This window comes from Antedon mediterranea, chromosome 11 (genome assembly GCF_964355755.1).
Source record: "Antedon mediterranea chromosome 11, ecAntMedi1.1, whole genome shotgun sequence".
Classification (NCBI taxonomy): domain Eukaryota; kingdom Metazoa; phylum Echinodermata; class Crinoidea; order Comatulida; family Antedonidae; genus Antedon; species Antedon mediterranea.
Window position 1 is genome coordinate 4,603,415 of NC_092680.1, and position 23,503 is coordinate 4,626,917.

The 23,503-nt window shown below is 32.5% G+C and overlaps 1 protein-coding gene and 1 long non-coding RNA gene across 2 annotated transcripts; both read left to right on the top strand.

Moving 5' to 3' along the window:
* Positions 1-6,228: 6,228 nt before the first annotated feature.
* On the top strand, positions 6,229-16,000 carry LOC140062457 (uncharacterized). Its single transcript, XR_011847483.1, has 4 exons — positions 6,229-6,781; positions 6,943-7,045; positions 13,842-14,578; positions 14,807-16,000. It is a non-coding gene; the product is annotated as an uncharacterized lncRNA (long non-coding RNA).
* Positions 16,001-16,333: 333 nt separating this feature from the next.
* Positions 16,334-21,745, top strand: LOC140063042 (uncharacterized). The gene is made up of 3 exons (XM_072109468.1): positions 16,334-16,575; positions 17,406-20,271; positions 20,416-21,745. Exons 2-3 carry the CDS (start codon positions 17,467-17,469, stop codon positions 20,449-20,451), a joined length of 2,841 nt encoding a protein of 946 aa, XP_071965569.1. The 5' UTR covers positions 16,334-16,575; positions 17,406-17,466; the 3' UTR covers positions 20,452-21,745.
* The last annotated feature ends 1,758 nt before the right edge of the window (positions 21,746-23,503 follow it).

Sequence of the window (23,503 nt, forward strand, 5' to 3'; positions counted from 1 at the left end):
AGTAACAATGTCTCCACATTGAATGAATACAAAGTAGATGAATATCACACAGTTTATTCTAAATCAAAGGTAACTGTTTAGTACTTATATAGAATATATACTAAAATAGAATTTTGCTAAATATAATAATTGCTGTGTTTGGCAAAATATAATTTTTGTTTTTCTTTGTTTGTTAGCACTATAGCATTTACTTTTTAAGATATCGTCCTACATTTTTTGTGGTTGTTAATAAGTATATACTTATTCAAATCTGACTTACCTGTTTATTTCACACGAGATATCAAATAGCACACCCTCTGTATTCTTTTAATATGAGCCGAAATAATAAGCAGGTCATTTACTAGGCAGACCAATACAAAAATAGATTACTGAGACAAATAATAAAAAAATAATAGTACGAATAATAATAATAATATAAATTATTCTTATTATTCTGTGGCAATATTTTGCAAATACTTATGTATGTAGGCCTTATTTGTTATTAAATGTGTATTCTTTTAACATGGCCTGAAATATCAACATGTGGCAATATTTTGCCAAGTACTTCACTCAGTTTCTGAGTGCTTTCTTTTTATATTGGTTGTACTTTGAATTTTTTTCTTCAATTACCTATATTAGAATACAGTATAAAATGCGTACATATAGATGGTAATAATCTGTTATTATGTATACTAACTTATCATTTTTAATTTATTTTGCAGTTCAGTTTAACCTGCAGTAGACCAATAACCATCACCCAGACAACTGTTTGATATTAAGTTTACTACAATACTTTACAAATTAAGCAAAAAGTGTTATGATATAAATAATACGATAATTGTTTTTGATAGCTGAAAACCGGTTGAACAGCTCGAGTACAGAATAGGCCGATTTTCTTTAAAAAATAGTATTTTGATAGATTTAATATTATGTTTATATAAAATAATGTATTGATTTGCGATGAATGGAACATTCCAATCAGTGATTTAACACAAGTAGGTAAACTGTTGGGTCCTTGTGGATAAACCTAAAACCTTTAGATATAGTATTGCAATACTTTGACAATACTGTAAATATGTATTAACCATTTTTGGTCGCCATTTGAATCTCAAATTTCTTACTGTTAGTGTGGATAATAAATATATAAAAACATATACAAATAAATATTTTTTTACTGTGAGTGTGGGTAGGCCCTACTGTTAGTTATATAAAAAATTATAAATAAATAAATAAACTTTATTACCGACAGTTCTCAACGTTTGTATTAATTAATAATTATAAAAATATAAACGTCGTATAGTAGTGGTGTATCGTTACATGTAGTTTACTATTTCAATCGACTATGACAGTAACAGTTTTAACAAAGTATTTCAAACATATTTCGTTACTAATTGGATAAAGAATATATTTAAAAATTTCCTCTCTTTGTACTTCTCTTCCCCATCTCTCAACCCTAATGTTATATACAAAACACAAATTGGGTTTGTTTAAATGAGTCCACATCAAACATTTTGACTCATTTTGTGACAAGTTTCCAGGGTACTAATTTTAGTTGACTACATACATCATCGTGTCTATTTATTCGTTTCTGTAAACGACAATGTATTATATTCCTGCGGTACGTACTTTTAAAAAAAAAAACCGATTTTTTACGCTGAAATCAACACACGTTTGAACGATATCAGTATTGTTAGTGTGCAGATAATATGATTCAATAATTATAATCTAGTATGTTTTGGTAAATTTCAATCGTGTAAACATTGCCTTATATAGCCGCATTTATAACGTTATAAATGCGGCTATTAATTAATTTATATTATTAACAATAATATTCGAGTAAGTACTCCGTTAACTTGTAGCTTTACAAAAACGAAATTTGTCATCTATAATAATAATTTAATCAACTCAATAATTAATATGTGTTTCACCAATATTTAATATCAAATATTCATAAAAAAAAAAAAATTTCTAATTCCTTTTTTTTTTCTAATTGATTTTTCTGTCCAATACCTTTTTTATAAACATAATTAATAATTGTTATAAACACCGAAGTGGATTCTTCTCATTTTATGGGAATTTTGATGGTCACGTGGTATTCAATAATAAAAGTGGTGAATATTTCATGAGTTGAAAGATTGACTAGGAATATGTTTCGGTTGTTGATAATTCACATAGAGGTGTGTTAAAAAACAAAGAATTCATGTTTTACATTCGTTGAATTCAATCAAAAAATTGACTACTCGAATAGAGCAGTCACTTTTTTCAACTCATGAAATATTCTTACTATCCATCTCATAAGCATTTTGTTATAAACTTTATCAAATTTATATTACTATTGATAAATGTTTTCTTTTAGTTGTATTTTCCACTGTGATTGTTTATTATTATTTATATATAGATATTCTTGTTTTATATTTATTTGAGCTTGATTGTCAATATGCTGTGTTGGGTCAATGGTAAAGGTTAAATTTTAAAAAAGGTAAATAAATAAGATTTTGTTAACTAATATTGTTACGCGATTTGTTTTTTAAGAAGGTAAAAGATGGAATGTATATCAAATGGTTAACAAGGCCATATTCATGGCTGCAGTCGCGTGCTCAAATTTGAGTTTGAGTGTTTACCGACCAGCCGACCGACCGACCAACCGACCGACATAGTGACGAAAATGACGAAAACGTAAAATTAAACAGAAAAAGTAAAATATCATTCTATACCCATTATATGGTATTTTTTATTTAGCTAAATATTTAAAAAATAGGTCTACTTAATTAATTCCATTGTTCTCTAAAAGTTCAAAATAAAACAAATTTGATCTGAAACTGTGGGATTTAACTATTCTGTGATATTCACATTGCTACAAAGATAACCATATACGGTATACCTATTAGAACAATCTTCGGGTAAGTGTGTTCAGACTCCAGATAAATACGTTACGTTAAAAGGCAGCGATTCACACACACCCAACATACGTTACCTACAGGGGTTACCTAGTAGGTTACTCAATCCCAAAAATTAAGACAATTAGATTTAGAAGCACGTATATTCCATTAACTAATTTATTTGAAACCTCATACCACTACAAATTGTTATGTTGATTTCATTCATTCAACCATTTCGAGAGTCGCTATCTAATCGAGTTTGAACAATACCATGAAAGCCCCAGTGGTCTAATGGTTAGGGCAACTGCATATCAAGCAGACGGTCCGAGTTCGAGTCTTGGTTGGGGCGACTTTTTCTCATTCTCACAGATTTCCTCATCTTTATCGTTTCAAATTAATTAATTAAATTTCAGTATATCACCGGGCGGTTTAGAATTAATGTTCTTTGCCTACTGTGTTTATATATATATATATATACCGTACCACGCCGAGAATGTTAAAGAGTCGCTATCCAATCGAGTTCAAACAATACCGTGAAAGCCCCAGTGGTCTAACGGTTAGGACATCTGCATATCAAGCAGGCGGTCCGAGTTCGAGTCTCGGTTGGGGCGACTTTTTCTCATTCTCACAGATTTCCTCATCTTTATCGTTTCAAATTAATTAATTAAATTTCAGTATATTACCGGGCGGTTTAGAATTAATGTTCTATGCCTGATTTGTTTATATATACATATATATATATATATATATATATATTTGGAAAAACCAATAATACAAAAATTGTTTAATGCATCATGCATGGATGACGTATTTTGCTATGGTCCGTGTATTTTGTATGGTTAGTGTTATTCTCATCAATTTGAAAACGATACAATACAATGAAGGACAATGCATACTTATAATAATAAAGTATTTTTCATATTGCTAAGCTACGGGGAATTTTGTGCTGTTCTTTATTAAACAATTACAAATTTTAAAAAGCCATTCGTGTTTTTGAGTCACGAAGACAAATAATGAAAACATTTTGAATCAAATCTTAGATCGCAAAAATCGGTAAGTGGATAATCGCAAATAGTGGAATGGATAAACAAGGTTTAAATTACTTGAATGGATATAGTGAATCTTTCAAGCGAAGTTTTAACTTGCGAGTTTTAGCAGATGATACCGAGATTAAAAATACTTACAAAACTGCCGAGGAACAAGGAAAAGTACCTTTTAAAAGAACTAAGGTTCTTATTTTGGGTGATTATGGTGCCGGAAAAACATCGACTTGCAGGCGTTTACAAGGAAAAGATTTTCGACCAGAAGAGCCTAGTACAATTGGAATAGAAACAAACACCGTTGAGGCGAAAGTCAGTGATGTTAATAGTAAATGGTGTGAGGTGACAAACACTCCACTAGAAGATTATGAAAGTTCAGCAGCATGGTGGACAGTATCACGTGTGCTCAAACAGGGCAAACATAAGGTGCCGAATGCTCGTGGTTTGTCTGATAACAATAAACGAGTATCGATCAGAAAAGTACTGGAAGACACATGTTATTTAATGTTGTATATCATTCCTTTTACTGCTATACTATGTTTCGGTGGGCTTACATTCGGTTTTGGGCCAGTCGTGTGGTTATACACCGGTAGCATTATGGCAATATGTGATGTTCACACTGCTTATCGCTTTGGTTGTGGATTCTCTGTATGGATGGTACTCGTAGATAGTGTAACAACACTAAATGAACAATTCGAAAATGTACAAAGCATAGACTTATGGATTTACACAACAGCTGTTAGGGTTGTTTGCATGTATGGAATTGGTTCGTTCCTTATTGGTGTGCTTGTCAGTGCAGGTAGTAGGACTGGTATCTGTGTAGCATTGTGCTTTATGGTACATCCAAGACAAACTTCAATTGAAGACTTTTTAGAAAAACTGTCTTTTATTGAAAATATAGTTTACTTTAAATTTGTAATTTCTGTCTGTATCATAACAGCAATATTTAGGAGCATTCACACCAAAATATTGCCACTTAGTCGAAGGAAGTTGATTATTATATTAATGATTAACTTAATTTGTATCATTACAGCAATATATTATTTCGGAAGTAATAATTTTGTCGAAATTTGCATTTCATTTTGCTTTATTGCGATTGCTTTTTCTATAACCTGTGGAATTATATTAGGAAGAACAATTGTAGCTTATGGGTATGTGCCTGAAAATTACTTTATTAAGAAATCTTTTGGGTTTTTAGCTGGGATATGTTTAGCCACACTGTGTGGTTGGGAATTTGAAAATGTAAAGAATTTAATTATTTTAAATGATGGCCATAGCCATTCAACGTCAAAGTATTTATTTAACTTGTTTCTATTTTTTGCGCCAATTACTGGGTTTATTATCTACGAGTTATTATCTTATGTTAAAGTAAAAACTACATCATTAATACCATTAAAGCAAATAAGGAAATCAATTAAAGCAGAAGTGCGTAACGAATGTTACATAGATGCCAGACTAAGTTTATGGGATTTTGCAGGACAACAAATGTACTATAATACACACCATCTGTTTATGCCAAAGCAAGGCGTATACTTGGTTGTTTTCAACGCTGTAGAAGCGATTTCTAATCCCGATAGACACATTAAACGGCTACAATTCTGGTTACAATCTATTGCTATGCATGTTGATATTGAGAATGTTGTAGTGTTTCTTGTAGGAACAAGAAGAGAAAGTGTACGTGATGGAAATGCGTTTTCTACTTTTGATAAATTTGTAAATGCACATATTTATAAAAGGTTTTCAAGATTGATTGCTTTTCATCCAAGTGGACGACTTTGCTTTTTTATTGAAAACTCATTTAATGTTGATAAGGAGCTTTACCTTTTGCGAGAAAGTATATATAATGAAGTTACAAAATTGAGATACTTTCTTGAAAAATGTTCTGTAAAATATCTACGATTTAAAGAAACGATAACTGGATTTTGTCATAGACAGTGCGTTATTGCGAGTATCAAAGATATTGAAAACGAATTGTTGTTAACAAGTACCAACTTTGTGAAATATGAGGTGCGTCAACTTCTGAATTTCTTTAATAAATCTGGAGACATTATTTACAATGAACTTGATGAAGTACTTCACAATTATGCTGTTTGTGATCCTCAGGTATTAATAGACATTCTTACAGTATTAGTGAATGTACCTGAACCACACAAAAGAAACAAAGCCGTGTCTGATCTTTGGCAGAGATTACAAGAAACTGGGATTGTTGATAGTAGACTGATGGAACACATTTGCCAAGACAAAAGAATTTGGAGAGTCTATCCTTTAGTAATTAAGTACTTGGTGGGAACACAGTTGATGATTCCAATTAAAATAACTAATCAAGTTGATCAAGTTGGAACATTTTGTATTCCTTGCAGATTGCCCAAAATTGATTTGGAAAAATTTGAATTTAATTATAGTGAACATATTTCTGACGTATTTTATTTCGATTTTGGTGAAGTTCTACAAGAATTTATATTTCTTCGACTTCTTGCAAAATGCTGCCAGGAGAAAGAGTTTGATTGGGTTAAGATATATTACAACTGTGCCCAATTCAGAGCGAGTGAAACATGTTTGTTTCAAATAAACTCTAAAACAATTTCTTCGGGCAGTGTTTTGTTATATGATAGAAATCTCATCAAACTGTCAGTGTCTAAAGAAATCCCGAGTCAATCAGTTAATATATTACAGAAACTGCACACTTTCATTGAAGAAATAATTTTACAGACATTTAATCAGGATTACTTTCGTGATCAGTATGTTTGTGGTCCAGTATGTGAAATATGTAGTTCATTGAATGGAACGATGTGTTTGGTGAATCTTGCTTCATTAAGTAACGATGTATCTGCATTGAAGGAATACAGGGTAGATCAATACCACACAGTTTATCGTGAAGGAAAGGTAATTTGGTTTTATGATTTTTCTATTAGCAATGAAAATTTAAAGCCATATTTCATTGAATCAATTATATTGTATAATTCATTGTGTATACAAAGGTAAAACAATAATTCATTAATTTTTATTTTATACTAATTTGATTTTTAAATGCTTTAATTTTCCAGTTTTCTTTAAGGTGTAGTCGACCAATAACCTAGGCAATAATAATCTCGTACCGCAGAAAGTGAACTCATACCACTGTTTTAAATGCATGTTATCTTGTATGCGGTCAGTATTTATGTATTTATGTCTTTATTTATTTATTTAACAACATATTTATACAGGATTATACACAATCAAATATAAATATACTTGTTTTGCATTGTAGTCCTGTCGTCAGTTATACCATATGTAATATAAATCCAAAGGCAAATACTGAAAAAATGACAATGCTGTGGGTATCAATAGAGATACAAAATAAAACAAGCAAAAAGATAAATAAAACAGCAACGGCAACACTAGCCCTTCTTCAATGCAAGTGAGAGTCCTTGGACAAAATTGGGAATATGAAGAAGACAGGCGCTGCATGAGTGGACTGGGATGAAAATAAGAACAAAGGAAGCACAGGCTGGTGGTGGTGGTGGTGGTGGTGGAGAGAGCAAGATGTTATTCAATATAGTTATTTTTATACGTAATTTTTTTTTTATTGGTTATCAATATTATCTTGTAGGTAAATGGATTCATTTTGCACCATATTCTGATTTTCATTACACATGACTTTCACCTTGAAAATTAGGATAGTAAAATAGTTTGAACATCACCAATTATTTATTTTTAAACTAACAATTATTTATTCAAATAAAACTGAAAATTAACAATTAAATACAATTAGATTAATTGTAATTATATGTATAATAATGTAAACTGGTTTTTTTTTTTGGTGTATTTATATATTTTTCTCACTTTGTCTTTGTGTTTTACCTTTTCCACTTCTCACGATATTAAATATATGGCCCCAATTGGATAAATCGGCCAAATAATTGTCGACTTAATGAATAGCTTACTCAATGGATATGAAATAAACTGAATACAGACCGATATTGTTTATTTAACAAATACTATAGTACTTTGAAGGTACGAAATACATAAAAAGATATTGAGAGTAGACCTTTGAATTTATTGAAAACGTCCAATGAAATCGAATAGAAATAGAATTAATTTCAAGAAAATAATTATGCAATGAAAAAAGGAATATCTCCATTCGTGAACATCTTTCAAATGTACCTGATCTCGGAATATTGTGAGTAATACTAATATTTTTAAAACGATAACCATTCTGCTGTAGACGCGGAACTGTTTCGCCTATTCAAAACTATAGCAATAGAGGCTATTATAAACTGAATTAACAAACGCAGCAGCATATTTTGGCACCAGAAAACTTACATAAAGTGTAGTTTTTATCTATATATAAATTTACGTAAGGGCAAAATTCGATAAATCGCGGTTTATTTCTAGAATTTTTACTCGATGGTATATAAAGTTGGTTCGTACTTTTGGTACTGATTTTAACCACCTGATGTAACCCTGTTTACTAATTAAATTGAGTTAGATAATTAGTTATTGACGATTAAAACGAATTTAGGTTCAACGATTTGCCCCAAATAGGGGTGTTTTCCGGTCGTGGTATACACTGTCAAATGGATGTCCAACTTGAAAAATACCCGCACACAATAATACGAGGACGCTTCGCATTTTCCTATCTCCTCCTACGATAATTGTTTTTAATAGCTGAAAACCGGTTGAACTGCTCGAGAACAGCATCATAATGTTGAAGACAGGCCGATTTTCTTTAAAAATACTATTTTGATAGATTTAATTTACGTTTTTACAAATGTATATTTGCGATGAATGGAACATTCCAATCTCTCAGTCTGCCAGTTTGGTTTAACACAAGTAGGTAAATTTATGAGCCCTTGGAGAATAAACTTGCAATACTTTGACAATACAGTACTGCAAATACCTATTAACCATTTTTGGTCGTCATTTGAATCGAACATTTCTTACTGTGAATACCGTACTGTTAGATGTAAACAAATATATACAAACATTTCTTTACTGTGAATACTGTTAGATGTAAACAAATATATACAAACATTTCTTTACTGTGAATACTGTTAGATGTAAAAAAATATATACAAACAAATACACTTTATTACTGTGATTATGGGTAGGCTCTACTGTTAGATATATAAACACGTAATATACAAATAAACTTTATTACTGACAGTTGCATCTCAACGTTTGCATTAATTAATAATTACAAAAAATATAAACGTCGTAGTGGTGTATCGTTACATGTACTTTACTATTTCAATCGACTATGACAGTGACAGTTTTAACAAAGTATTAAATCGCAAATGTTTTACTATATTTAGTCACCGTTAGTGGTATATTATTTATAGGCCTATAAAAAATGAAAACAATATTTCGTTACTGACGTGGATAAAGAATATATTAAAAAATTGTTCCTCTTTGTACCTATCCTCTTTCCCATCCCTCAACCCTAATTGGGTTTCTTTAAATGAATAAACAATTTGGACTCATTTTGTGGTAAGTTTCTCTTTCGGAAGTAATTCCCAGGGTGCTAATTTTGGTTGACTACATAAATCATCGTGTCTACTTATTCGTTTCTGTAAACGACAATGTATTATAGTCCTGCGGTACGTGCACTTAAAATCGCCAGATTTTTTACCCTGAAATTACTGTGTATTCGAGAACCATCTGTGGGCACGACCTAGATGGTACGCGAGCGAAGCGAGCGTACCATCTAGTCTTTATAATTCATACTGTGTTTTATCATTTTGTATTCTACCTTTCCTAAAAGACGCAATATTAATGAAACATGAAGTAAATTTACCTGCGGTTTTGAGCGCATCATGTAACTTCACTTATTGCTACAATACATGTTAAATCTAATGTATTTACTAAAATTGCCAGTTCAATCAGAATAAAAGGACGTTCACTTTATGTATTCACTCTAATAGTCAATTGGCATCTTCCATTATATAAGGGGTCAGTCTTTATGATAGCATAAAACCTTTCGAATTTTGGCATTTTTCACAATGGATGATTCAGTTTATTTTAAGCAAATCGTCACAAGGAAAGAATTTAAGGTTTCTGTGAATATTTAGCCTTTTCTTATAACGAATTATAACCATGGTAACCAGAGTAAACAAAATTAAACACTGTAGGTTGAGTAGGTAAACATTTTTCAGTGGAAGTCATATCCCAGGGGGTATTAGGTATGTTCTGGTTGGGAGGTTGATGGTAGGCCTACTATATACATTTTTTTTATTGCCCAAGAGATTCAAACATTGATAAAACAATAAACACCACCTGGTACATACAGTATGAAATCAGGGACTGCTGACTCTTGTAGTTACAGTAATCTTTCCCTGACCAATTTATCTCTGTATATTTTATCTTATGGTTTGTGGGTCAAATAAATAAATAAATGATGAAATCAGAGACTGACATAAATTAGAGATAGTTGTGAAATCATCAGATCGATATCATAAAATGAGAAGTTTCTGATACCGGACTTATACATAAATATAAATTGCATCATGAGTATGATATCATAGTACGAGATATTTTTGATGGTATCTTGTTTATATCATGTCTTGACTTTTTTTAATCATTATTTTCATTTATATTTATAAATATTTGCATGTCATTGTATTTTAATGTGAGCGATTGTGCTTTCTTGAATTTCCGCAAGGACCAAATAAATCTGAATGTGAATCTGAAACCAGGAAGTCGCAAAGTAGGCCTACAGTAATGACTCACCGACCCGGAACCGCGTACGGCTGAACATAGTCTACCGCCAGTTTTCCATTGTGCTCGATGTCGTCAACAATAAACATCATTTATATTTATAGATACAGATCAAGGGATCTGGACAATACAATAGTAACACTGTAAGTATGGAGATATCACCCGATCCTTGATCAGATATAGTAGAAGGAACTACTAAATGTTAAATTTAACACTTGACAAGTGATATTGACAATTATCTTATATAGCATAAGAGTTGATGCTACTCAGCCAAGTTATATTCCAATAAGATGGAACAAAACCATTTAAATTACTTGAAAGGATATGCTGAGTCTTTCCAGCGAAGTTTTAACATGCGAGTTTTAGCCGAAGATACTGAGATTAAAGAAGCTTACAAAACAGCTCAGGAAAGAGGACAAGTACCCTTTAACAGAACCAATGTTCTTATTCTGGGTGATCATGGTGCTGGGAAAACCTCGACTTGCAGACGTTTTCAAGACAAAGATTTTCGGCCTGAAGAGCCTAGTACAATCGGAATAGAAACAAACACTGTTGAGGCGAAGGTTAGTGATGTTAATAGTACAAATGGTGTGAGTTTACAAACACTCCTTTACAAGATTATGAAAGTTCAGCAGCGTGGTGGACAGTGTCACGTGTGCTTCAACAGGATAAAAATAAGTTGCCAAAGGCACGTAATAAATCTGTCACTGATGTAAATGTGTCGATCCGACAAATATTTGAGGACATAATTTACATGCTGTTTCATATTATTCCAATGCCTGTAATTTTCTGTTTTGGTGGACTTACTTTCGGGTTCGGACCGGTTGCATGGTTATACATCTTTTACATTTCAAGAATTTGTGATGTTCACAGTGCCTATCGCTTTGGTTGTGCGTACACTTTATGTATGGCACTCGTAGACAGTGCTACTCAAGTTGCTCAGCAACCTGTCGTTGAGTTAAATATGTGGATTTATGTGACTGTTGTTATAGTTGTTTGCTTGTATGGGTTGGGTTCGTTCCTGGTTGGTGTGCTTATGAGTGCAGGTGGTAGGACTGGTATTTGCTTAGCTTTTTGTCTCATGGTACATCCAAAACATACCGTACTATTATTTCTATTGAAGTTTTCATAGAAAAAATATTATTCATTGACAATATAATATACATTGAGTTTGGTATTTTCTGCAGTTATTTTAATATTTGTTTTTAGAAGTATGCATACCAAAATATTTTCTCTTAGTCGAAGAAAGTTGGTCATTGTATTTATACTAAACATAATGCTTATAACAACAGCATTATATTTGGGAAGCCACAATTTTGTTGATATATTTACATCGTTTTGCTTTATTTCAATCGGATTTTTTTTGCAATTTGTGGAGTTCTTCTAGGAAAGCAATTTGGAGCGTATGGGTATTTCACTGAACACTACCTTGTAAAAAAGGCTATTGGGTTTATTGCTGGGATTTATATTGGCAGAATGTTTGGTTGGAAATTTGAAAATTTTAACAATCTAACTATCTTAGAGAAAGAACTTTCACAATATTTGCTTAAAGTTGTGTCATTTGTTGCACCAGTTTTGGGTTTTATTATCTACGAATGGTTTTCTTACATGAAAGTAAAATCGACGTCATCGATACCAATTGTGCATATCAGAAAATCAATGGAAGCAGATCTACGAAACGAATGTTACATTGATGCCAGACTAAGTTTATGGGATTTTGCAGGACAAGAAATGTACTATAATACACACCATCTATTTATGCCAAAGCAAGGCGTATACTTGGTCGTTTTCAACGCTGGAGAAGCGATTTCTAATCCTGATAGACACATTAAACGGCTACAATTCTGGTTACAATCTATTGCTATGCATGTTGATATTGAGAATGTTGTAGTGTTTCTTGTAGGAACAAGAAGAGGAAGTGTACGTGATAAAAATGCGTTTTCTACTTTTGATAAATTTGTAAATGCACATCTTTACAAAAGGTTTTCAAAATTGATTGCTTTTCATCCAAGTGGACGAATTTGCTTTTTTATTGAAAACGCATTCAATGTTGATAAGGAGCTTAACATCTTACGAGAAAGGATATATAATGAAGTAACGAAATTGAAATATGTTTGCGAAATGTTTTCTGTAAAATACCTATTATTTAAAAATACTTTAAATGGATTTCGACATAGACAATGTATTATTGCGAGTGTAAAAGGTATTGAAAATCAATTAAAGTTACCAAGCAAAATCTTTGTGAAATATGGAGTGCGTCAACTTTTGAATTTCTTTGATAAATCTGGAGATATCATATACAATGAACTTGATGAACTACTTCAGAATTATGTTGTTTGTGATCCTCAGGTATTAATAGACATTCTGAAAGTATTAGTGAATGTACCTGAACCACACAAAAGAAACAGAGCCGTCTCTGATCTTTGGCAGAGATTACAAGAAATGGAATTGTTGATAGTAGACTGATGGAACACATTTGCCGAAACAAAGGAATTTGGTCAGTTTATCCTTATGTTATTCGGTACTTGGTGGGAACAGAATTGATGTTTCCACTTACAATAACTAATCAAGTTGATCAAGTTGGAACATTTTGTCTTCCTTGCAAATTGCCCAAAATTAATTTACAACAAGGTGAATTTGATTCTAATACATACTTTTACTTCGATTTTGGTGAAGTTTTAGGCCTACTAGAATTTATATTTCTTCGACTTTTTGGAAAATGCTGCCAAGTTTTTGATTGGCTTGAGGTCTATTATAACTTTGCACATTCCAGAGCAAGTGAAACATGTTTGTTTCAAATAAACACTGAAACAGTTTCTTCGGGCAGTATTTTTCTATACGATAGAAATCTCATCAAACTTTCAGTTTTAAAGGAAATCCCGAGTCAGTCAGTTAATATCTTACAGAAAATGCATACGTTCATTGAAGAAATAATCCTACAAACGTTTAATCCGGAATACTTTCATGATCAGTATCTTTTTGGTCCTGTGTGCGAAAGATGTAGTTCTTTCGATGGAACAATGTGTTTAGTGAATCAATAAGTAACGATGCATCAAATGAATACAGAGTAGATAAATATCACAAAGTGTATCACAAACCAGAGGTAATTATATGGTTATTTTAGCTAAATGTGCTTTAATTAATTATCTTTGTTAGTAGTGAGTAACGCCATAGTTAATTGATTTAGTTTTTGTTTTTAATATTATTTATACTAATTTGCTTTATAAATTCTTTTTTTTTTTTGCAGTTCAGTTTTACCTGCTGTAAACCAACCTTCACCTAGACAACTGTTTGATAAATTGATCAAATAAACAGGTTATGTAGTGTTGCATTAAATACAGGAGAACCCCAGGGGACACTACCGACATTTTCCGTTTAATATAGGTTTTTGCGCGGAAAAACAGAACAGAGTTGATGTTTCCACTTACAATAACTAATCAAGTTGATCAAGTTGGAACATTTTGTCTTCCTTGCAAATTGCCCAATATTGATTTACAGAAATGTGAATCTGATTATATTGATCATACTTCTGATATATTTTATTTCGATTTTGGAGAAATGTTACTGGAGTTTGTATTTCTTCGACTTTTTTTTTTTGTTTTTGATTGGAATAATATTTATTATAACTGTGCACGGTTCAGAGCAAGTGAAACATGTCTTTTTCAAATAAACACTGAAAAAGTTTCTTCGGGCAGTATTTTCTTATATTATAGAAATCTCATCAAACTATCAGTGTCTAAAGAAATCCCGAGTCAATCACTAAATATCTTTCAGAAAATGCATACGTTGATTGAAAAAATAATTCAACAAACATTTAGTCCAGATTACTTTCATGATCAGTATCTTTGTGGTCCAGTATGTGAGAGATGTAGTTCATTGGATGGAACGATGTGTTTGGTGAATCTTGTAGCAATAAGTAAAGATGTCCCTGCATCGAATGAATACAGAGTAGATGAATACCACAAAGTTTATCGTAAATCAAAGGTAATTTTCTTATATATAATATATATATATATATATATATATATATATATATATATATATATATATATATATATATATATATATATATATATATATATATATATATATATATATATATATATATATATATATATATATATATGAATAGAAATATCATAATGATGCCGGTATGTATACAACAATAACTTGCGCTTTATTATTGTAAATAAATATTCTTTTCATTTTCAGTTCAGTTTTACCTGCAGTAGACCAATTGCCTTCAATGACACAAGTCTTCAATAATATTGACTACAAGTTCATTTATTTAATGGAAACTCATGTGTTAACAAGTTGGACATTTGTATCGTTTGTTTGAAACCATTAGATATCCAATTCGGATATAAACATATTGCTCTTGTTTGTAGACAATTGATATCATACACAATTGCGACGAATTAGACTGTAAACATCACTTTTTAAGAGTCCCATAAATCAAAACAAAACGTATGGGCGATGCCAATTATTTTTATTTGTAATTGTTGTCCCCCAAAAACATGAAAAATGAAGATTAATTAAATCAGACTTTGAATATGTTATTCTGTAGTTTTAATAAAGTTAATCACTTCAATAGAAAAAAAACTAAAAAAAAAGTTTTCACTTATAAAATGACCAAAAATCCATTGCCTGGCAGCCAATTTGACCATTGTTTGCTTTATTTACATTTTTCAGGTAAATACATTTTTAGTCGCGTGGACGCAACTCTATAGTTCACTATGTCGGTCGGTCGGTCGGTCTGTCGGTCTGTCTGTCGGTCCGGTATCACTATGCGTTTTAGCACGCGACTTGTGGCTGTTGGCCTTGTTTTTTCTCGATCCAATTGTTGGTCAAAGTGGAAAACTATTATGTTACATTAAAATGGAATATTCAACAATTTCTTTAAAGAATTATTTTTTCAGGGGGACAATACATCTTTAAGTTATATTGTTTACATATGTATTGTTTAATATTTGTAAGTGTCTCTTACCGCAATCTTCTATAGAACGTTTCGAATCAACTGGTAGTCGTAAATAACTATCAACAACCAAACATTAATTAATCGTATGCGCAGTCGGATTGCTGTATTTATATGCATCAAGGGTTTATTAACAAACATATTTATTATATTGCACTTGTCTTTAAGTTCCTTTTCTTACAGTTAGTACCTAATTACAATTATTAAAATACATTGTTCCGGAAAACTTTTTTTTTCTCTTTTGTGGGTATTTAAGTGATATTATATTATTATATTATTATATATTGTGTTGAAATCTAAATACGTATATAGAGAAAATTTATATTACAGAGCTAAAACGATATAAAGATTGACATCAGTATTAAAAAATGAGATTCGGTATAATAATGATAAAAATGATATATTGCATTATAAGATTGTGGTTTGTTTAAATACTTTGATAAAATTGTATAGTTTTTTTTTATAAATAAAAACATTTTGAACATAGTTATTGTTTTCAAGATTTACATGAATCATATGATAAAATAACAACAAAGCTAAACCCAAACCGAAGAAGGCCTACGGGGATACGCCCTCGTCGCTAGACAGATCTATTTTTATAGTTTTAGTTGAAGTCCTGGCTGAAGATAAAGTTACGGAAATATATACCTATAAATAATACAGTAATTGCGTTTTTAATAGGCTGCGCTTTTGACTTGCAGATACTTTACGTTACTCCGCCGCATTTCAATGTTATTAGCGAGCTAGTTTTGGGACGGCAGACGATGACGCGATATCGTTCGATCAAGATCGATGTTTTGTATAAAACTACTTTCACATTAGTCGAAAACTCGTGCGCTTTTTTAATAGAAAATAGAGTAGGTCTATTCACAGTTGTATTACTAACATATTCCCAAGTTATGTTATGTAGGCCTAGGCCTGTACTCTCTTGTAAGGCTTCGATATATGTATCAGTATAAGGAAGTACATCTACTGTATCTGATTGATGGATTGTGAGTTAACCAAGGTAAGACTAGCAATAGTTACAAACGTATTTTTATTCTTTTCTTGTTTTGAAGAGCTAAAAACTATTTGTGGTTTAAGGGTCACTGTACCAGAAAATACGAATCTTCTGATTGCATTGTTTACTGCTCCTCGTTATCAATACAAAAGATAAGCATAACCTTAAATTGATCGTATATGGTACACTAATGCCAGGTAAATTTCCCTTTTCTTTCCTTATTCCCTTTTGTATTATGTTATTGTATTGTCTTCTTTAAGATCGGAAATAAATGAGAAAGTAACACAGTTAATAAACCATACTTCCTATTGTGTATGTTGTTAGGCAATAGGTACCGATAGTACAGTTGGGTTGTTGGTTTCCTGAATCTCGGATGCATCACAAGCAATCTTAGCTTATGTGCCTTCAATTCAAACCAAGGAACCGTTAAGTGAGTCAAATATAATGTAACCAGATACGGTTAACCCGGGAAGTGGGTTAAATTACAAGTAATGCTGCGAAATGATTTTTAGATGCAATATGTCTTATTGAGAGACACTTCTAATTTTGGAAAATTAAAGTTCAGGTTCTGTCGAGGAAACGTAAAATAAATTGGAATCAAATTAACGTACTACTGCAGTGCGCGAAACCGTTTTAAACCACCGTGTTCTGCAGCTGCGCCTCGACGCGCCATTCACATATCCTTACGAGCTTAATTTTAAGTGCCGATGTTGTTCTTACCCTTACAATAAGAGTGTTACTTTCAAGAAATGTTTTATTTAATAATTTCACAATCTTTAATTGATAATCACGGTTGAAGAATTAAATGTCCTATTTTATACAATTATCTTATATAGGAACAAATCTGATCCGCGATAAACAGGAATATATGGGGAAAAGTCAAAATCAGAAAACAAGATGGAACGGAAAGGATTGAATTACTTGAGAGAATGTTCTGAATCTTATAAGCGAAGTTTTAACTTGCGAGTTTTAGCAGATGATTCCGAGATTAAAGAAACTTACAAAACAGCCCAAGAAAGAGGAAAAGTACCTTTTAACAGAACGAAGGTACTTATTTTGGGTGATCATGGTGCTGGAAAAACGTCAACCTGCAGGCGTTTGCAGAGTAAAGATTTTCGTCCAGAAGAGCCTAGTACAATCGGAATAGAAACAAACACTGTTGAGGCGAAAGTCAGTGATGTTAATAGTAAATGGCGTGAGGTGACAAACACTCCATTAGAAGACTATGAAAGTTCTGCAGCGTGGTGGACAGTATCTCGGGTGCTCAAACAGGATAAAACTAAGGATAAGTTAAAGGCAAATAATACGTCTGGAAATAATACATATGCTTCGATCGGAAAAGTATTACAGGACACATACTACCTAATGTTTCATATTATGCCTATGACAGTAATGTTCTGTTTTGGTGGACTTACATTTGGATTCGGGCCAGTTGCATGGTTTTATATAATTTGTCTTTCGGTATTTTGTGATTTTCACAGTGCTTATCGATTTGGCTGTGGTTATACTATATGTATGGTACTCATAGATAGCGCTACACATTTTGGCCAGCAACATGTCATACAATTTAATTTACAGATGTACGTAATGACTATAACAATTGTCTGCATGTATGGACTGGGGTCGTTCCTTGTTGGTGTGCTTATGACTACAGGTGGAAGGACTGGCATCTGTATAGCTTTGTGTTGCATGATACATCCAAGCCATACCACAATTTCTCTCGAAGTCTTACTAGAACACTTATCTAATATGTTTTACAGTATGAAATATTTAGAGTTCTCAATTTATGGAGTTACTATATTGACCATTTTTAAAATCATTAACACTAGTCTAAGAAATGTGATAATTGTATTGGTACTTAATATCATGCTTATAACAGCAGCGATATATTTCGGAAGACACAATTTTGTTGACATTTGTACATTATTTTGTTTCATTTTTACCGTGTGTTTCTTGATTTGTGGGCTTATAATAGGAAGAAAATTAGTGGCGTATGGGTATGTCCCTCAATACTACCTTTTTAAACGGTTTATTGGGTTTATTGCTGGAATATATATTGGCAAAATGTGTGGTTGGGAAATTGGCAATTTTAACCATCTAAGTATATCAGAGAAAGATCATAGCCTCTCTATGTCAAGTTTGTTGACATTTATTGCCCCAATTTGGGGGTTTATAATCTACGAATGGTTTTCTTACATGAAAGTAAAATCGACGTCATCGATACCAATTGTGCATATCAGAAAATCAATGGAAGCAGATTTACGAAACGAATGTTATATTGACGCCAGACTAAGTTTATGGGATTTTGCAGGACAAGAAATGTACTATAATACACACCATCTATTTATGCCAAAGCAAGGCGTATACTTGGTTGTTTTCAACGCTGTAGAAGCGATTTCTAATCCTAATAAACACATTAAACGGCTACAATTCTGGTTACAATCTATTGCTATGCATGTTGATATTGAGAATGTTGTAGTGTTTCTTGTAGGAACACAAAGAGGAAGTGTACGTGATGAAAATGCGTTTTCTACTTTTGATAAATTTGTAAATGCACATCTTTACAAAAGGTTTTCAAGATTGCTTGCTTTTCATCCAAGTGGACGAATTTGCTTTTTTATTGAAAACGCATTCCATGTTGATAAGGAGCTTAACATCTTACGAGAAAGGATATATAATGAAGTAACGAAATTGAAATATTTTTGCGAAATGTTTTCTGTAAAATACCTATTATTTAAAAACACTTTAAATGGATTTCGACATAGACAATGTATTATTGCGAGTGTAAAAGATATTGAAAATCAATTAAAGTTAACAAGCAAAATCTTTGTGAAATATGAAGTGCGTCAACTTTTGAATTTCTTTGATAAATCTGGAGATATCATATACAATGAACTTGATGAACTACTTCAGAATTATGTTGTTTGTGATCCTCAGGTATTAATAGACATTCTAAAATTATTAGTGAATGTACCTGAACCACACAGAAGAAACAGAGCCGTGTCTGATCTTTGGCAGAGATTACAAGAAACTGGGATTGTAGATAGTAGACTGATGGAACACATTTGCCGAAATAAAGGAATTTGGAGAGTTTATCCTTACGTTATTCGGTACTTGGTGGGAACAGAGTTGATGTTCCCACTTACAATAACTAATCAAGTTGATCAAGTTGGAACATTTTGTCTTCCTTCCAAATTGCCCAAAATGAATTTGCAACAAGGTGAATTTGATTCTAATCATACTTCTAATATATTTTACTTCGATTTTGGTGAAGTTTTACTAGAATTTATATTTCTTCGACTTATTGCAAAATGCTGCCAAGTGTTTGATTGGCTTGAGGTCTATTATAACTTTGCACATTTCAGAGCAAGTGAAACATGTTTGTTTCAAATAAACACTGAAACAGTTTCTTCGGGCAGTATTTTTCTATACGATAGAAATCTCATCAAACTTTCAGTTTTAAAGGAAATCCCGAGTCAGTCAGTTAATATCTTACAGAAAATGCATACTTTCATTGAAGAAATAATCCTACAAACGTTTAATCCGGAATACTTCCATGATCAGTATCTTTTTGGTCCAGTATGTGAAAGATGTAGTTCTTTGGATGGAACAATGTGTTTGGTGAATCTTGTTGCAATAAGTAACAATGCATCGAATGAATACAGAGTAGATAAATATCACAAAGTATATCACAAACCAGAGGTAATTATATGGTTATTTTACCTAAATGTGCTTTAATTAATTATCTTTGTTAGTAGTTAGTAGTAACGCCATAGTTAATTGATTTAGTTTTTGTTTTTAATATTATTTATACCAATTTGCTTTTTAAATTCTTTTATTTTGCAGTTCAGTTTTACCTGCTGTAGACCAACCTTTACCTAGACAACTGTTTGATAAATTGATCAAACAAACGGGTTATGTAGTGTTGCATTAAATACAGGAGAACCCTGGGGGACACTACCGAAATTTTCCCTTTCATAAAGGTTTTTGCGGAGAAAAAACTAATTTCAAAATGTGTACACTAAATTAATTGTTCTGGACAAGAAATGTTAAATAATGATTAAAACTGTATCTGTCAACGTTTCACCAATGAAAACTATCATTTCAGAGAAAGTATCAAATTATTATGAGATCCGTTTTTGTATTAGTAATGCTATAAATTTGGTGTTTTGTTGTTTTGTGAGCTCTAGCTTGGTTTCGAATTTCTTTGGATTTTTTCTTTTAATTTGAAAGTGAGATATTTAGAGAGTTAAGTTAATTTAGGAAATAGGTAAGCTATCTTTGCGATTCCCACCGTCATAAATGCATAGTCAACTGTCATGATACATACATTAAATCACAGTAATCGCTATTTATTATAAGGGATGCCTCTTGCCACCGTAGGTATTTTGTCACCCGTGGCCTGTCACCGCCTTCTGTTACATCAAAAATGCACAAATCATCGGGGTTTCAAGTTCAAGAACATAACAAGGCCATATACATGGCTGCAGTCGCGTGCGCACATTTGAGTTAGTGTTTACCGACCGGTCAACATAGTGAGCTAAAGCTAAAAATGCTCGAATTAGCCTCAAAGAATTACGACTTCTTGCTATATACTGTACTTAGAACAGTTTTTAAGAAAGGAAAGTCTAGAAATAGTGTTCAATGTATGTAATATGTTACTAATAAAGAAAGAAATATCGTTAATCGATAGCGCGAACATTTGATTTGTAGCGCTTAACATTTTTTCATTTTTCATTTATATATTCGAAATCAAAAATGTCCTTGGATCTCAAAAGCAACAGACTTACCATAACAAGATATTTTCTGGGCCCCGTTAGAGTTGAAACTCCCTTCCCCGAGTTGTCGTAACGCGAAAAAATGAAAGAAACAAAATAACTTCTTTTATCGGATCTCAGACGATACCAATTGAAACTTTAAAAAGTCTCCTATCAATTCTAAGTAGCCCTAAATAAAAAATACTAAACTTGCCGACAGAGAGCCCACAATGTTACAAAATAAGCATAGTACATTTTAGTGGGGCATGCGCCGTTAAGTCGAATTTCCACTAGGTGAATTTGTTCGCGCGAATCGAAAGCGTCAGCTTATACGCATATTCATGTTTCCATCTTCCAAATCCACACATGCTTATAAGCTGACGCTTTTGATTCGCGCGAAAAAATTCGTCTAATGGACAATAGGGTTTAAGCTGTACGACGTACTTCGACAACATGCGTCATAGCTATACGCGCGATGTGTCATCATTCACATCATATGCTTCTTTTGAAAATGGCAGAAGCAAACGTTAGTACATGGAGGAAAAGATATAGATTGCGGGAAAGTTGATGAAATAACAAACAAAAAATCGCGGCCGGGTAGATTTTTTTTTTTGTACATAAGGCCCTGTTCAGACCCATGGCGTTAGACCGTTTTAGCGTACAACGTTACTAGCAAGGTCACGTTACAAACCGCAGAGAAAAAAACGAGGTGTTCAGACCCATAGCGTACGATTATCGTTACAACGGAAGTACGTCATTCAGGTTGTTTCTAGTTGCATATTCATGTGCTCTTACCCACGTGTTTTCATCATTATTTCCACTGTGTATAGGCCTAGATCTCAGCCCTACAATTATGACAAAATTTGCCGTAAATAAAACAACATACCTCAGCATTTATTTAAGAAAAATATAGTAAAGCCAAATTTCTGTTTCTATTGTTTTTATTTTGTATTAAAAAACATTTTCCCCAGGTTCTTGTGTTACGAAAATAAAGCAGGCCTCCTAATGATGAAGAAATTGATTGTGATTAGTCTATCCAGTCCAGTCAAAGATATATATTCTTTGTTCCAGTAGGTTTTAAATAACCCTTAACTTGCTAAATAAAAGGGACACAGCTCCCCTTGTTTGTTTACTGATTTTTTTTAGGAGTTAGGGGGTTTTCAGCATTAAACTTGTCCAGTCTAGTCTGCCTTGTATATGAATGAGTGACTTGATGTCTCACGCTAGTTTTTAGCTTGAATGAAATGCGTGAATGACTCTAGGCCTAGCTAGGCCTAAAAGCGGATGGGATCGTAGTCCCTATGTTTAAATACAAGGTGCATGTATTTATGTCATTTGTTAGAAAATATAATGGTAATCAGTTGATAGTAGTTTGTAGCCTTTGTAACAGTTGTATTTGTAGTGTAGTTAGGCCTTATTTATTCTGGCCTTTTTGTTATTGAAATCCATCTCACACATTGACGATACAAGATGTCAGCCTAGGTCAAACCTTGTATCGCGTCATAACAGGAAACGTTCTGATTGGATACAACGTTGACTTACAGTAGCGTCGTACGCTAAAACGGTACTATCAACCGTTTTCCACTACAACGCTACAACCGTTGTACGACGCGTTGTACGCTAATCCCCAACTGTTCAGACACACATTCTTTTAGCGTCGTACGCTAAAACGGTCTAACGCCATGGGTCTGAACAGGGCCTAAGTTGGGGACCCCTCATGAAACGTCACAAAATAAACATGAATAATTCATCAGTTAAATTTGTTATTCCGTGTGCACCCAAGCGCATAGCAACAAGAAGTGATTACACAACTGCGATACGATACTTTCTACAGTAGGCCTAGGATTCTAAGTCAATTCACGTGATTGCCTTCGCGCACTCTTCTTCACACACACACATCACTATGCAAAATGTGTCGAGTCGAGGCTGATCGACAGCTAGGCAAGGCATTACACTAAGTAGTAATTCATTGGACATAGCCCAAAGAAAGCTTAGACCCACAAGAATAAAGAATGTGTATAATTTGTGTACTGTATTTTTTTAATTCTGCTATTTTATTATCAAACAATATGCATGTACTGTACTCAAAGGAACTTTAAAAACTTCGCGTATATGAACACATGAGATGGGAAGATTAGACCCACGAGAATAAAAAATGTATTTTTGTGCAATGTTTA

What these genes read in the sequence shown, in the direction of transcription:
- LOC140063042 (XM_072109468.1), top strand. Translation starts at nt 17,467, where the DNA reads ATGGAACGGAAAGGATTGAATTACTTGAGAGAATGTTCTGAATCTTAT. An exon ending in AAGTATATCACAAACCAGAG is followed by an intron (nt 20,272 to 20,415) that starts GTAATTATATGG and finishes TTTATTTTGCAG; the next exon opens with TTCAGTTTTACCTGCTGTAG.